Source organism: Triplophysa dalaica, chromosome 3 (assembly GCF_015846415.1).
Source record: "Triplophysa dalaica isolate WHDGS20190420 chromosome 3, ASM1584641v1, whole genome shotgun sequence".
NCBI lineage: Eukaryota > Metazoa > Chordata > Actinopteri > Cypriniformes > Nemacheilidae > Triplophysa > Triplophysa dalaica.
Genome location: NC_079544.1, coordinates 2198595 through 2215397, shown reverse-complemented (window position 1 = coordinate 2215397; position 16803 = coordinate 2198595). Strand labels below are relative to the sequence as shown.

Below are 16803 nucleotides of genomic sequence, written 5' to 3'. Positions count from 1 at the left end.
ATTTTATTATTTTTGTGTAAAGGACTGGACAGGGAGGCAGGTTGAACAACCATATGCAGAAGTTTATTAAACAACATTCCTAAAAGGGGATGGTCAAAAAACAGGCAAAGGTCTAGAATCCAAATAATCCGTCCAACCAAGCAAACAAAACATAAATGATTAAAAGGATAATTCGATAAGAACATCCAAAAGAACAGATGAACATATGTCATAACATAGGGCATGCAACAAATAATGTTATAATGCTTGGTACACATGTTAAAAACGATGATAATGGAAAACATGGTTCCCTTTCTGTCGGTCTCTCGACGTTGTGTCGAGAACGACAGATGGGGTTCGCCCTTGAGAACCAATCAACTCTGACTACTATAGAAAAGGCCAATGAAATTTGGCGAATGCAATTTGCATGCCGGGCTCCGCCCCCGGAAATCCGGTATAAAAGGAGGCCGGCGTGCAGCATTCACTTACCTTTTGTTCTTCAGAGCCATCGCTCATGAGTACAACTCAGGATTCAATCCTCTACAACTACACGCTGGTGCTACGACGTGTTACAGCGGATCGTCCCTTCCTGCAGCGACCTTCCCCTGGGCGTCTCGGCGGTTCCGGAGGTGTTAGAGATTTTTTCTAAAAGTCCTTTTCAGGACTGACTGAGCATTCTCCAGCGCGGCATGTCCCGCTGTTCTCTTGGGTGCGGCACCCTCATCGAGGAGGGGGATGGACACGATCGCTGCATTAGGTGTCTGGGCGTCCAGCACACTGAAGCAGCGTTCGTTGACACATCTGCCTGCACTGCGGGCAGATTGTCATTCAGAAGTTGTGGTCACGGGTGGCTGTCTTCCTACGGGAACCAGCCACCATTTCGTCTGCTACCCGGGCTGTGACATCTGTGGCTACAGCCCCGATGACCACCCACGTTAGCAGCGTTAGTGATACGGGGAACTCTGCGAACGTAAACCCGCCAGCCAAGTGCTCACGGGCCGATCGCACCCCGATTCGCTCTTCTGAACGTTCCCCAACCGGCGGTGGCATACCGTCCGGATCCTCACGCACACACTCGGAAACGATGTGTGACGTAGATGAGATGTCGCTCGCAGCATCGGAGGGAGACTGGCATCCGACTCTGCCGAATCCAAACTCCACCCCCAGCGGTCGAGTTCAGGAGGAAGCAGAAGTGATGTCATCCGTGCTAACCCGGGGATACGTGGTTCCCGAGGTCGGTGCGCGGTGCAAACCGCGCCCACCCCGGGTGCCATGTTTTTCCCGGAGGTGCATGAGGAGCTGTGTAAAACTTGGAACGCTCCACTCACGGACCGTTCCAGTGAAACCAGCTCCGGCTCCCTTACTTCCCTCGATGGTGAGGCAGCCAAGGACTGCGTCGAGATCCCCCGGGTGGAACGTCCGCCTGCGGTGCACCTGTGCCGCGGACGGCTACCACCTGGGGGGGGATCGACCACTCCTACCGTCCAAAGCACGTAAGACTTCGGCATCACTGGTGTCGAAAGCTTGCGATGTTGCGGGCTAGGCTGCCTCCTCTCTCTATGCCTTGGCCATCCTGCAGGTCCGCCAGGCCAGGGCGTTGAGAGGGCTCCACGAGGGTAAGGCCGACCCGGGTATAATGCAGGATCTCCGTGCCACCGCTGACAGCGCTCTACGGGCGACTAAGGCGGCGGCACGGGCCCTGGGTCGGACGATGTCCACGGTAGTGGTCCAGGAGAGACACCCCCGGCTATACCTTGTGCAGAAGAGTGACAGCAAGGAAGTCCGCTTTCTTGATGCACTCATCTCGCAGGGTGGGTTGTTGGTAACACCGTCGAGGACTGCGCTCAGCAGTTTTTTGACGGCGAAGCAGACAGTGGCAATTAACCACATTTTTTTCACGCCGCGACTCGGCCGCCTACAGGCCTCCGAGATCTCACGTGACGTCTGCTTCCCTGCAACCCAGGACCCTTTCGACATCGGCTCCGGTTCCTGTGCCCCCACAGGTGGCACCCCGGAAGCAGAGGTCGAGGGGGAAACCTCCACCCCGTCAGCAACCTCCTCGCGAGAAGGGACCCTGACGGGAAGACCCCAGGGAGAACAACATCGGGCCCGAACCTTCACAGCCACGGCTCTGACCGGTCGGTACGGGACGACTCCTGCCTCGTCACCAAAGCCGGGCCCTTGTTAGGGCTTGGCGCCCACTTACTCACTGAGTTTTCTGTTCTCCCCGGGTTTACTTGCAGCCGATCGCACACTCCACTGGACTGTGCTCGGCGAACCGACCTCACACCCTGGCGAGGCGTGAGGTCGTACACATACGACAGCCGTCACCACTCTCAAACCGACAGTGCGTGCCGTTGTCCCGCCAGGCAGGTAAGCAGGCGGAGCAAAAACCTTCCCTCCGGGGACTCGCCGCGACATGGTTAGCTCCGCCAGCCGACGAACCACCCCCCGTGGGAATGATGAAGCAGACCGTCCCCTTGGTCACCCTGTCACAGTCCCTGGGAGCTCGAGAGCTGCCCACAGTGTCTCGCTGGCTAATGAGGGCGGTCCGTCTTGGTTACTCGATCCAGTTCGCCAGAGACTCACCCAAGTTTCGGGGCATCATCTCTCCCTCTGTCAGAGGCAGGGACGCCTCCGTACTTCGGGTAGAGGTCACCACCCTTCTGGCAAAACAGGCATCGAGTTCGTCCCTCAAAACCAAGATGTTCAGTGGGTCACCACCCGCACTTCATCGTTCCCAAGAAAGACGGCGGGTTGCCCCCAAAGGCTGCGTACCCTGAACAGAGCACCTTCACAAGCTGCCATTCAGGGTGCTCACACAGAGGCGCGTCCTGACATCTATGAGGTGTCAGGATTGGTTCGTGGCAATCGACCTGAAGGACGCTTACTTTCATGTCTCGATCCTCCTCGACACCGGCCGTTCCCACGGTTCGCGTGCGAGAGGCGGGCATATCAGTACAGAGTCCTCCCTTTCGGTCTGTCCCTGACCGCCCTTTCTCCCTGAGAGGAGGAAGGCGAGCGGGTACTAAACTATCTCAGCGACTGGCCTATCTTGGCACACTCGCGAGATCTGTTATGTACACAAAGGGACCTGGTGCTCCGGCACCTAGGTCGATTGGGACTCCAGGTCAACCAAGAGAGGGGCAAGCTCTCCCCAGTGCAGAGCATCCTCTTTCTCGGTATGGAACTCAGCTCTGTCACCATGTCGGCACACCTGTCCGCAGTTGTGCCCAACCAGTGTTGAACTGTCTGAAATGAACATTTTAGGCAGACAGCGGTCCCCCTGAAACAATTCAGAGGCTCCTGGGACACATGGCGTCCTCGCGGGTTAATACCCCTCGAGTTGATGCACATGACACCGCTCCAACACTGGTTTCAGAGTCGAGTTCCGAGGAGAGCGTGGCACACCGGCAGCAGGCGCATGGTGATGCCGCCCTGCTGCCGACACACCATAACCCCTAGTCTTTATGACTTTTTCGACGGACTCAGGTCCCTTTGAGCAGGTTATGAGGCAGGTCCTGGTGACGACTGAAGTCTCCCTGCAGGGGTGCGGTGTAGTGTGCAACGGGCACGCAGGTGGGGTGTTGGACGAACCCCCGCCTGCGCTGGCATATCAATTGCCAAGAGTTGTGGGCTATGCTACTTGCACTGAGCAGGCTACGGCCTCTCGTGCGAGACATGCACGTGCTGTTCCGAGGACAGCACTATAGCTGTAGCGAATACAGATCGTCAGGGTGGCGTTCGCACACAGCCGCTAAACACAACTTGCTCGACGCCTCCTCCGGTGGAGTCAACAGGTGACTCGTTCCCTGCAGGCCACACACCCCGGGCAAACTGAACTAGACAGCCGACGTGCTTTCTCGCCAGTTTATGCCTCGTGGAGAGTGGCGACTCCACCCCCGTGCAGTCCAGCTCATTTGGAGGCTGTTCGGGTAGGCCCAGGTAAAACCTGTTCACCTCCCGTAACACCACCATTTGCCCGCTTGATAGTCCCTGCCCTCGGCACGGATATCCTTGCGCACAGCTGGCCGCGGGATGGGCGGAAGCACACCTTCCCCCCCCCCAGGAGCCTTCTTGTACAGACTCTGTGCAAGGTCAGGGAGCAGGAGCACCAAGTGTTATTGGTTACACCACACCGGTCTAACCGCACTTGGCCTCAGAGCCGATGCTCTGGACAGCGACTCCCCCTGAACCATTCCCCTGACAGAGGACCTGCTCTCTCAGGGGAAGGACACGTTCTGGCATCCCAGATCAGACCTCTGGAACACCCATGTCTGGTCTCTAGACGGGACGAGAAGATCCTAAGATGGCTACTCCCCCTATACGGCTGAGACCATCACCCAGGCTAGGGCCCCATCTACTAGGCGGTTACACGCCTCTAGACGGTGCCTCTTCTCGTCCTGGTGTCTTTCTCAACGAGAAAGACCGACTGAGGTGCTTGATCAGGATTGTGTTCCCCTCCTCACGAGACTGGAGACTAACATCTCCCTTCCACACTGAAAGTGTATGTAGTCGCTATTGCCACTCATCACGACTCAGTCGGTGGAAAGTTTCTAGGGCAACACGACCTGGTCACCAGGTTCCTAAGCAGCGAGAGGGCGGAATCCGCCTCATCTCCGCTCCATACCCTCTTGGGACCCTAAGTGGTCCTGGGGAGCCTCAGGGCCCCCCAAAGAGCCCCTCGGAGGTTCCGATCTTCCTCATAGAGTAAGACGGCCCTCCTGACGGCGCTCACTTCCTTCAAGAGGGTAGGGGACCACCGAGCATCCTCCGTGTCCCTGGATTGCCTTAAACTCGGCCCTGGAAACTCTCACGTTATCTTGAGACCCAGGCCCGGATGCGTGCCCAAGAAGTTCCCACTACTCCCTCCGGGGCCAAGTGGTGAACTTGCAGGCGCTCCCCATAGGGGAGGAAGACCCAACCCGATTAGTGTTGTGTCCAGTACGTACTGGACCGCACGCAGAGCTCTGAAGCTCTGACCAGCTCCGTGTCTGTTGGAGGACAGCAGAAGGGGAAGGCTGTCTCCAAACAGAGGCTGGCGCACTGGGTCGTGGACGCCGTTACGACGGCATTCCGATCTCAGAATCTCCCATGCCCATTGGCAGTGAGGGCTCACTCCACACGGAGTTTAGCCACCTCCTGGACACTGGCAGAAGCGCCTCTCTAGCAGACATCTGTAGAGCTGCGGGTTGGGCTATGCCCAAACACCTTCGCAAGGGTTAACAACCTTCGCGTAAACCCGGTGTCAGCCCACGTCCTGCGTGGCGACATGTAGGACTGGCATCCGGGGGGGCGTATGCCTGCGAAAGCACCTTTCCACCCTCTAACAGGTTGGGTCAGTGTGCTATTTACCTTTTCTTCTTACCCGAACACATCGCTAAGAAACTGGTACCTCACCAGCCTCCCTTCTTACCCAGACACTGGTTAAGAATAGGCATTCCATCCATCACCAAACAAGCACCCCCTGGGGGCTGGCTGGGCAGAGCAGCCTTCCCCCTTAGGCCGGAATACCATGTGAGCTATCACAGATAGCTCTAACCGGACCTAGTGCTACCGGACGTCTGTAACACCCCCTCCGTGGGCTGTTCCGTCTGATGTATCCTCATGAGAATGGTTCCCACTCCTGGTAACCCATGAGCTTCCCCAGGTGGGCCTCCACCTCGCGGTTAACTACTCAGTCCGCACGTTCCATGCGTTCTCCTCCAAGGACGAGACCATACCTATATCCACCATATTCCTCCCCACGGGTAGGAGGTGGCCTCTGTAGCGCTTCTCTGATTAAGAGTCGCGCTTACCCGGTGTAAACTGATCTGGACGGCCTCTCGCCTATAGAGAGCTAAGGCCCCGTCCGTGAAAGTTACCGGTCAGGGCTGTACCCATCTTTCTCCAAGAAAGCTCTGGAACCCCCCGACCACCACACTGGAAGGTTACAGTCTCACGAAAGCTTCGAGATGACACGCCCAGGCTTGTTACCGTCGCTTCGCTAGAGATTGTGACGCGATACAGCGTTGTGGCGTTTTCCATAGGCAACCCCATCTGTCGTTCTCGACACAACGTCGAGAGACCGACAGAAAGGGAACGTCTTGGTTACGTATGTAACCTCAGTTCCCTGATGGAGGGAACGAGACGTTGTGTCCCTTATGCCACGAACACGTATCGTATTCTGCTGCAGTTTGAGAGGTCTCAGGCTCTTCAGAACAAAGGTAAGTGAATGCTGCACGCCGGCCTCCTTTTATACCGGATTTCCGGGGGCGGAGCCCGGCATGCAAATTGCATTCGCCAAATTTCATTGGCCTTTTCTATAGTAGTCAGAGTTGATTGGTTCTCAAGGGCGAACCCCATCTGTCGTTCTCGACACAACGTCTCGTTCCCTCCATCAGGGAACTGAGGTTACATACGTAACCAAGACGTTATATGCAGACAAATAAACAAATGTAGAGTGAATAGTAAGGTTTTAATATTTTGGAGAGAGCTCCAAATGCTCTAAATGGACATCCGTCCCACACATACACATTTCAATAGTGCAGAAGATTGTGTCACGCTCTATCAGGTTTCTATTTCACATATGACAGGACGTGGATCACTACAACCAACATCATCCCAATTCCCAGAATCCACTATGAGGGTACCACAGTCATGATCTAAATCCCACTTGGTAAAAGTCAAGAGCTGTCCATCGAGGTCCACAAACTGCCCTTTTCTTTGTCTGTCTGTGAGTCCAATGAACACCTTCTTACCACTTAAACCACTGGCAACAGATAATCTTAACAAAGCTTGGTTTTCAGCATCATCTTTTGGCAAAGCCATCGTTCCACCAGCTGCCTTGCAAAATTGAATCCCCTGATCAAAACTGTCCTCAAGGCCGTCATAAACGTAATATTTCTGCCCAACCTTTCTAAATTTAGTAAAACCTGAAGCTTTTTCCATCAAGGCAATTTTGGTAGTTAGCTGCTGGATCTGAGATTTGAGGGACATTGAGTCAATTCCAGGAAGACCTGAAATGAATTTTATCAAGAAGCTTTATTGATTTATAGGCTGATATTCTGGACAAAGTATATAACTTATGATGTTTGTTACCTGATAAACCAGGAAAACCTCGTGACCACCCGACTTGGGTCCAGGTGGGCCAGGTACTCCTGCAGAACCTGGTGGCCCTTGTGCACCCATTCCTGTGACAATAAAGCAAGCAAACGCCTGAATCTTTATCTCTCCCTCACGGACCACAAACTCTCACACAAACCTGGATCTCCTTTCTCTCCTTTAGGCCCAATGGCCCCGTCTTTTCCATCCCTACCGTCTTTTCCAGGCAGACCGTTTTGTCCAGGAGTGCAAACTGAAGCAACAGAAGCATAATGAGGTACAGCGCCGCCATCTGCTAGTGTAAAGTGGAAAAACTTCGGAAACCTGTCAAGAGCCTGAAAACAGACAATGCTTCTGGGTAGATTATTTTGCATTGATCTTGGTAAACATAAACAAGACATTGATTGCGTCTCTTGAAAGCTTTCCTACAAGTCCCAATGTAAGATTTTCCATTTATGTTAAATAAAAGAACATAATAAGGTCTGAATTTGTAAGCTATTCAATGTCAACAGCTATAGTATGCAATGATATTATGTCTCAAGCAATTTACATTTATTTCAGTGAACACGTTATACAGCATTCAGTATTCAAAGATGGTCGTTTCTTACATGACTGACTGTAATCACTGTTAATTATATGATGTGATGTTCTAAAATGGAAATATTGTGCAAATGTATAAACAAACAATCACTTTAAAAAATGTTGTTTTTTATTTTTAAAATAGCCCAACATTCTTAGAGTGTCGTTTGGTACTGTTAAAATAACTTTCGAAACATACCTGCTTTAATGAAGTTGAGCTCAGATGACAGCCAGTGTCAGAGGCAGAAAAGTCAGCAAAAAAACACAAAATAGACAAGGAGAGGGTCTTCTAGCTTTAAGCATGAGAGGCTTGTGTTGAAAATGATGATCTAAACAAACTGAACTAACTTTAAAGATGTGCCGCTTGCACAACATGCACACGTCTGAAAATAAGCAGAGCAACTCTGTGCATGACACCACGAGAATTTCACAAGAACCAATGATACAAAACAGATAAAAAAATGATGTATGAGTATTTTATGTAGTTTTTTTTATTTAGTACAAAAGCTTAATTTGTTAATGCACATCTATGCAAGGCAGTTTTAAAAATAATTTCCATTTGTTTTCTATTTCACACATAATAGGATGTTCCTCTGTAAAACTGGTATCATCCCAAACGCCAGACTCTCATACAGTACCACAACGCTGAGTTCTCTGATAATCATCAGGCTGACCTGAAGCACAGTTTGTTAATGTCAAGAGATTTACGTCAGTGTCCACAAACTGTCCTTCTGTATATGTGTCTTTTACTGCAATAAATTGATTTATCGCAATGTACTGAATTTGACATTTAAATGCAGAGTTTTAAAACTTAACTCCTGTAATTGATGACAATGTTTAAAAAAAGAATACTCTCTGTGCTTTATTTTCTTTTGTGTTGCTTAATTTTAGTTTAAATGTTTTACAATTATTTTAATAGGCCTATAGCATTTAAATTGCAAATAGAGAATGTGAAGCTCTGAAATGGATGCTGGGACAGCACCATAATTTTTCCAGGATTGCTCTCTGCTAGCCTTGTTGTTTTTAGTACCTGCATTGATATTGTTTGTTTTGCATAAAGCATTAAAATCTTAATAGAGAAGGGAAAGGGAAAAAATAACGTTGTATGTATATTAACTACAATGAAACCGCATTTTCACACTTTTAAACACACTTTTATTATTTGCTAAGGTGATCATATGAAAATTAACAAAATGAATGGTGAAACATTAAGGTAAATTTGCAGATTTATTGGATGTTGTTTTAAATAGAAAAATGTGATTTTTATGGCAATCTGTGCTTCCACAATTATGCAGTCGGTGGCGATGTTACCCACCTTTTAAACAGTACAGCATATACAGATCCAAAAACATTAAATACTCTGTGTATGTTTGTATCATTGTTCTGCATCTAAATAAACACTGCCGAGGATTGGTCAGAAATATCACGAAAACTAATAAAGTTTCTCATTTAATTTTAGATCTGGTGGAACTGAGAGATGAATGTAATAAACTGGAATGGAGTGGAAGACACACGTCAGTATCAGAAAACTCAAAATTTCTAAACGGAAGAAACTTCTTCTGGATGTCTGCTGATGACAGATACCTCTTCAAAAACAAGGCAAAATAACAGAATCAAGAAACTTTTTCAACTTCCCTTGATTGTGAAGACGTCGTCCCTTTGAAAACAGACCTTGATCTGAATATAAGAGTACACACTGGAAAAAAATATTTTCACCAGCCCTCAACATTTCTTGTACAAATAACAACTTGCACGTCACATTAAAGGTGGATGCCTATACCTGTGTCTTTAGTGTGGTGACACACGCACATAAGAATTAATTCCAAAGACACCCCATTCATATTTATATATCTCTCCATACTCTTATTCCTCGACCTTACCATAGCTTTTGACACTGTATCGCATAATCTACTATTCATGCGCCTCTCAGAGAATCAAATTTCGGGAGCTACGTTAGCCTGGTTTTCCTATTTTACTGACAGACAATACTAAAGCGCCATGCATAATTGCAAATCTCCCTCTGTCCCTCTCAAACAGGGTGTGCTACCGGGCTCAGTTATAGGGCAGCTATTATTTATCATTTATATTATGCCCCTTGGACAAATTATTCGCCGCCATGGTTTTCAGTATCACTGCTGATGAGTTTAATACTTGGCTTTACTCCAACTCTCTCAGTTTAAACTTGAAAAAAACTGAAGTTTTACTTGTCGGTCTTCCAACTGTAACAAAAAACATAACCAACCCCCCTAAACTTGACCTTGAAGTACATACATATTTCCTACTGCCACCGTTAAAACGTAGGTATCATTTTTGACTCTTCACTTAATCTAGACGCTTATATTAGCAAACTCTCCAAAGCTGCATTCTTTCAACGCTGACGTATTGCCAAACTCTGTCCCTTCATGAGCCCAAAAGATGCTGAATCACTAGTTCATGGGTTTATTACATCTCGCCTTGACTCGTGTAACATTCTTTTTTCTGGCTTTGTGATATGGCACATCGTTGTGGCATTTTCAATAGGAACCCTATCTGTCGGTTTGACAGAAAGGAAATGTCTTGGATACGGATGTAACCTCAGTTCTACCAGAAAGACTCAGGAAACATAGAACGATAAATAATATTTATTAAACATAATGTTAAAGATCTTTGGGCATAGGGCCCGTCCAATGAATGAATCATGGTAAAATGATTCCGATGTTCCTGCCTGAAGATAAGGCAGGGGCGGAGCCTACCACAAAAGAGAAAGTAAACAAAATCAACCCACCGGATGATGTGTCTCCTTGCAGTTCCTAAAGGAAAAAGTAAGTGTCGGTCAGCCATGGTTGAAACATGAAGCAACGTAATACCTGCCTTCTATTGATGGTGGCATGAACAACATATCTTGAGGGTAAGAAGTTGCAAATCACTGTTTAATCAGAACATCCAAAAGTGATTATAGGCTTGACGAGGCCAAATGAACAAGCCAGAGCCTGCACCGGCTAAATGGGTTTGCACGAGCGAACAGAATTCCCCCCAACAGAATTTTCCAGAGGCCTGCACAGGCTGAATGGGTTTGCATGAGCCAATGATTTCCCCCAACATAATTTCCGGAGCCTTTACAGGCTGGATGGGTTTGCAAAAGCACAAAAAGAAATCATAAAATAAACAACAAACATAAAAACGACAGAGCCTGCACAGGCTGAATGGGCTTGAACAAGCCACTGATTTACGGAAGCCTGCACGGGCTGGATGGCTTCCTGAGCCGAAGAATTAACTCAAATCTTACAGTGGCTGATATGAGGCTTGCCCAAGCCGTGCATTAAGTAACCTATACTTATACCACCACCACCAGTAATTGCAAAGTAAGTACCTTAAGCTTTTGGAGAACGCCTGCTGAGCATCCAGGATGGTTTTTGAATCCAGTCGTATATAGGATTTGAATGCCATAGATGACCATCCGCCCAGGACCTTGATAGAAGAAGTCGGAATCCCACGGGCATCTGCAGAAGTAGCTGCGCTGATCCTAAATGATTGCCCGGTGTTAAGTTGAGAAGACTTGCCACAACTCTTCAGAGCTGCTGCAAGATGAGTCCTGAACCACTCTTTGTTATGGGGAAGCCATTTGATAACATGAATAGGGGGGATAATTTGTGATGACCAGGGCGGGTTGGGAGGTATCTTATCATGGAAGTGAAGGGGCAAATATCTTCATTAGAACGTGAAATGGTATGTTAATGCCAAACTAGCATGAATAGGCAGTGGTTTGGGATGGGTTGACAAAAATTATAAAAAAGGGTCCAAAAAGTCCATGGGGGGAAATCCAGAAGGGAAGGGGCAGGGTGGCCTGGTCTTAGGCCGGGGGTGACTAATTTATTCAAGATTAATAAAAGGTAACAACATTTTATAAGTAATAGCTAGAAAAGGTAGAAAGAAATGAAATCTCAAAATTGTCCCGTGGTGTGTCTGTTTCAAACCTGGTTAAATAAATTAATAGTTAATATATTAAAAAGAAAATAATAAATTTGTTAACCAATACCTCAGGCATGGTTTTGCAAGTGTCTGTTTTAGTAAACCGTAATCACTATATGAATATATCTAACAATGAAGATAAATCTCTACCTTTTTGATGTTATCCAACATTTTTGTTATTTTTGTGTAAAGGACTGGACAGGGAGGCAGGTTGAACAACCATGTGCAGAAGTTTATTAAACAACAGTCCAAAAAGGGGATGGTCAAAAAAACAGGCAAAGGTCTAGAATCCGAATAATCCGTCCAACCAAGCAAACAAAACATAAATGATTAAAAGGATAATTCGATAAGAACATCGAAAAGAACAGATGAACATATGTCATAACATAGGGCATGCAACAAATAATGTTATAATGCTTGGTACACATGTTAAAAACGATGATAATGGAAAACATGGTTATATGCAGACAAATAAACAAATGTAGAGTGAATAGTAAGGTTTTAATATTTTGGAGAGAGCTCCAAATGCTCTAAATGGACATCCGTCCCACACATACACATTTCAATAGTGCATAAGATTGTGTCACACTCTATCAGGTTTCTATTTCACATATGACAGGACGTGGATCACTACAACCAACATCATCCCAATTCCCAGAATCCACTATGAGGGTACCACAGTCATGTCCCTCATAGTCATCAGGCTGATCTAAATCCCACTTGGTAAAAGTCAAGAGCTGTCCATCGAGGTCCACAAACTGCCCTTTTCTTTGTCTGTCTGTGAGTCCAATGAACACCTTCTTACCACTTAAACCACTGGCAACAGATAATCTTAACAAAGCTTGGTTTTCAGCATCATCTTTTGGCAAAGCCATCGTTCCACCAGCTGCCTTGCAAAATTGAATCCCCTGATCAAAGCTCTCCTCAAGGCCGTCATAAACGTAATATTTCTGCCCAACCTTTCTAAATTTAGTAAAACCTGAAGCTTTTTCCATCAAGGCAATTTTGGTAGTTAGCTGCTGGATCTCAGATTTGAGGGACATTGAGACAATTCCAGGAAGACCTGGAAATGAATTTTATCAAGAAGCTTTATTGATTTATAGGCTGATATTCTGGACAACATATATAACTTATAATATTTGTTACCTGATAAACCAGGAAAACCAGGAGAACCAACCCGACCTTTGGGTCCAGGTGGGCCAGGTACTCCTGCAGAACCTGGTGGCCCTTGTGCACCCATTCCTGTGACAATAAAGCAAGCAAACGCCTGAATCTTTATCTCTCCCTCACGGACCACACACTTAAACTCTCACACAAACCTGGATCTCCTTTCTCTCCTTTAGGCCCAATGGCCCCGTCTTTTCCATCCCTACCGTCTTTTCCAGGCAGACCGTTTTGTCCAGGAGTGCCTGGTACTCCAGCAAGAGCAGAACATTTCAGGTTCTGAGAACTCTGAGGTTCAGCTGCACGCAACAGTCCACACTGAAGCAACAGAAGCACAATGAGGTACAGCGCCGCCATCTGAAAGTGTAAAGTGGAAAAACTTTGGAAACCTTTCAAGAGCCTGAAGATTATTTTGCATTGACCTTGGTAAACATAAACAAGACATTGATTGCGTCTCTTGAAAGCTTTCCTACAAGTCCCAATGTAAGATTTTCCATTTATGTTAAATAAAAGAACAAAATAAGGTCTGAATTTGTAAGCTATTCAATGTCAACAGCTATAGTATGCAATTATATTACGTCTCAAGCAATTTACATTTATTTCAGTGAACACGTTATACAGCATTCAGTATTCAAAGATGGTCGTTTCTTACATGACTGACTGTAATCACTGTTAATTATATGATGTGATGTTCTAAAATGGAAATATTGTGCAAATGTATAAACAAACAATCACTTTAAAAAATGTTGTTTTTTATTTTTAAAATAGCCCAACATTCTTAGAGTGTCGTTTGGTACTGTTAAAATAATTTTCGAAACATACCTGCTTTAATGAAGTTGAGCTCAGATGACAGCCAGTGTCAGAGGCAGAAAAGTCAGCAAAAAAACACAAAATAGACAAGGAAAGGGTCTTCTAGCTTTAAGCATGAGAGGCTTGTGTTGAAAATGATGATCTAAACAAACTGAACTAACTTTAAAGATGTGCCGCTTGCACAACATGCACACGTCTGAAAATAAGCAGAGCAACTCTGTGCATGACACCACGAGAATTTCACAAGAACCAATGATACAAAACAGAAAAAAAAATGATGTATGAGTATTTTATGTAGTTTTTTTTATATAGTACAAAAGCTTAATTTGTTAATGTTCATCTATGCAAGGCAGTTTTAAAAATAATTTCAATTTGTAATCTATTTCACACATAATAGGATGTTCCTCTGTAAAACTGGTATCATCCCAAACGCCAGACTCTCATACAGTACCACAACGCTGAGTTCTCTGATAATCATCAGGCTGACCTGAAGCACAGTTTGTTAATGTCAAGAGATTTACGTCAGTGTCCACAAACTGTCCTTCTGTATATGTGTCTTTTACTGCAATAAATTGATTTATCGCAATGTACTGAATTTGACATTTAAATGCAAAGTTTTAAAACTTAACTCCTGTAATTGATGACAATGTTTAAAAAAAGAATACTCTCTGTGCTTTATTTTCTTTTGTGTTGCTTAATTTTAGTTTAAATGTTTTACAATTATTTTAATAGGCCTATAGCATTTAAATTGCAAATAGAGAATGTGAAGCTCTGAAATGGATGCTGGGACAGCACCATAATTTTTCCAGGATTGATCTCTGCTAGCCTTGTTGTTTTTAGTACCTGCATTGATATTGTTTGTTTTGCATAAAGCATTAAAATCTTAATAGAGAAGGGAAAGGGAAAAAATAACGTTGTATGTATATTAACTACAATGAAACCGCATTTTCACACTTTTAAACACACTTTTATTATTTGCTAAGGTGATCATGTGAAAATTAACAAAATGAATGGTGAAACATTAAGGTAAATTTGCAGATTTATTGGATGTTGTTTTAAATAGAAAAATTTGATTTTTATGGCAATCTGTGCTTCCGCAATTATGCAGTCGGTGGCGATGTTACCCACCTTTTAAACAGTACAGCATATACAGATCCAAAAACATTAAATACTCTGTGTATGTTTGTATCATTGTTCTGCATCTAAATAAACTAGTGGTGGGCCGTTAACGGCGTTACGCCGTTAACGCAGTGAGACTCTTATCGCGCGTTAGAAAAAATGTCGCCGTTAATCTATTCTCAAAGTTGGGTTGGCAGCTGGGTCTATACTACGCAAATTATGATGACTTTCACCTTGATATTTTAGCGCGGATGTATACCAGCTTAACTGCACTGTACGGGGCGAGAACGAGATTTTTCAACTCGCGTGATTCGCGTCATTCGCGGAAGCAGCCTCATCATCTCATGACCAGGGCTTCATTCGCGTCCTTAGCGCCGCCTCATCATCTCATAACCAGGGCTTCATTCGCGCGATTCGCGCAGCAAGTAGGTCTATTGCCTATTTGCATTAACATATAAATCACTCGCGCTTGACACGCCATTCGCGTTTGGTCTGAACACAACATAACGTTACTGTGAAATTACCGCATCAAACGTGACGTGCTAACATCCTATGAAGCCGCCGGGTTTGCTTCAGGGAATATTCATTTTTAAGAAGCTTCCCAATAGAAACATCGACAAGACTAACCCAGCCGGCATTTCAACGTTGATTCACCGTTGAAACAACGTCAGGTACCATGGTTGAATCAACGTTGAATTACCTTTCGATTTTGCAAAACGGATCAACGTTGATATTGTGACGTCGTTTCACCGCGGAAGAAACAACGTTGATTCACCGTTGAAATCGCGACGTTGTTTCACTAATGCCTTTCGGGTTATGGTCTTCTGTCGACGTTGAATCACCTTTCGATTTTGCAAATTGAATCAACGTTGATATTGAAACCCTGTTTCACCGGCGTAGCCTACCTGTAATTTTGCTTAAACGTCAACACTGAGATGTAAACTATGATTTTCGGTACACATAGTGTTTTCAGCAACTAATAAAACTTGCTGTACATGATTTGCAATTGGACGGCATTAAAAAAACTTTATCTTTCTAACAATTAGATGTTCATTAATCTGAAGTGCAGGGATGAGATGCTTCATTTTCCAAAGAAAAAGTTTTGAACAATTACACCAAATGGAAAAATAATTTTCTTAGAATTTAAATATACATCTATATTCTACATTTACACTTTCACATAATTTATTGAATAAAATTCTCATTCAACAACAAAGCACTTTCTTAAGGGTTTAATGATATCAGAATGCTGAGGGAAAAAGCTTTTAATCCTAATTTCATACACACTGCAAATATACACAATAGCCTATATATAAATATTAACAAACATATGTACTCATTTTGGGGGGCACGGTGGCTTAGTGGTTAGCACGTTCGCCTCACACCTCCAGGGTTGGAGGTTCGATTCCCGCTTCCGACTTGTGTGTGTGGAGTTTGCATGTTCTCCCCGTGCCTCGGGGGTTTCCTCCGGATACTCCGGTTTCCTCCCCTGGTCCAAAGACATGCATGGTAGGTTGATTGGCATCTCTGGAAAAAATTGTCCGTAGGGTGTGAGTGCGTGAGTGAATGAGTGAGTGTGTGTGCCCTGCGATGGGTTGGCACTCCATCCAGGGTGTATCCTGCCTTGATGCCCAAAGACTCCTGAGATAGGCGCAGGCTCCCCGTGACCCGAGGTAGTTCGGATAAGCGGTAGAAAATGGATGGATGGATGTACTCATTTTGTGACCAACATATGTACTCATTTCGTAACATTCTAAAATCTCAACAATTAAGTGAAAAAGAATCCAAGTAAAAGTAAGGAAAGTTTGTAGAACAAGAAGTCTTTAGTAGAACTTAACATTTTACTAGCAACAGTCATTAAAAAAGAAGAAGGAAAAAAAAGGTGTCTTCAAGGAAGAGTCTTCTTATGGCCACCACCACCCATCCTCTCTGGTGCATATTTTAAATATTTGGACGTGGTCTCCATTACTTTTGTACTGGTTGTGTTGTGTGCATTGACGACTGCATCTAAAGGGAAAAAATCAAAACAGCCAAGATCAACAAAATTGCTATAAATTTATGGAAAAGCTTTTCAAGGATGTCAAAGTTATTAGGATCACAATTGACCTTATGCACAGTAGC

General features: G+C 45.4%; 1 protein-coding gene and 1 long non-coding RNA gene across 3 annotated transcripts; both read right to left on the bottom strand.

The window, feature by feature from the left end:
• Nucleotides 1-7094: 7094 nt before the first annotated feature.
• On the bottom strand, nucleotides 7095-7973 carry LOC130418058 (uncharacterized). The gene is made up of 3 exons (XR_008906266.1): nucleotides 7841-7973; nucleotides 7223-7397; nucleotides 7095-7151 (listed from the first exon to the last, which is right to left on the bottom strand). It is a non-coding gene; the product is annotated as an uncharacterized LOC130418058 (long non-coding RNA).
• Nucleotides 7974-11800: 3827 nt separating this feature from the next.
• LOC130418024 (mannose-binding protein-like) lies at nucleotides 11801-13787 on the bottom strand. 2 transcript variants are annotated; one of them, XM_056743955.1, is made up of 4 exons: nucleotides 13576-13787; nucleotides 12909-13153; nucleotides 12736-12831; nucleotides 11801-12652 (listed from the first exon to the last, which is right to left on the bottom strand). In XM_056743955.1, exons 2-4 carry the CDS (start codon nucleotides 13108-13110, stop codon nucleotides 12183-12185), a joined length of 768 nt encoding a protein of 255 aa, XP_056599933.1. In that variant the 5' UTR covers nucleotides 13111-13153; nucleotides 13576-13787; the 3' UTR covers nucleotides 11801-12182. The 2 variants fall into 2 exon arrangements, with proteins under 2 accessions (XP_056599933.1, XP_056599932.1); XM_056743954.1 differs by having other exon boundaries at nucleotides 12909-13110; nucleotides 13576-13786.
• Between the last annotated feature and the right edge of the window lie 3016 nt (nucleotides 13788-16803).

Coding starts and splice junctions, on each gene's coding strand:
- LOC130418024 (XM_056743955.1), bottom strand. CDS start 13,110: ATGGCGGCGCTGTACCTCATTGTGCTTCTGTTGCTTCAGTGTGGACTG. Junction 12,832..12,908: donor AGGAGAGAAAGGAGATCCAG/GTTTGTGTGAGA, acceptor TTATTGTCACAG/GAATGGGTGCACAAGGGCCA. Junction 12,653..12,735: donor TGGTTTTCCTGGTTTATCAG/GTAACAAATATT, acceptor ATTCATTTCCAG/GTCTTCCTGGAATTGTCTCA.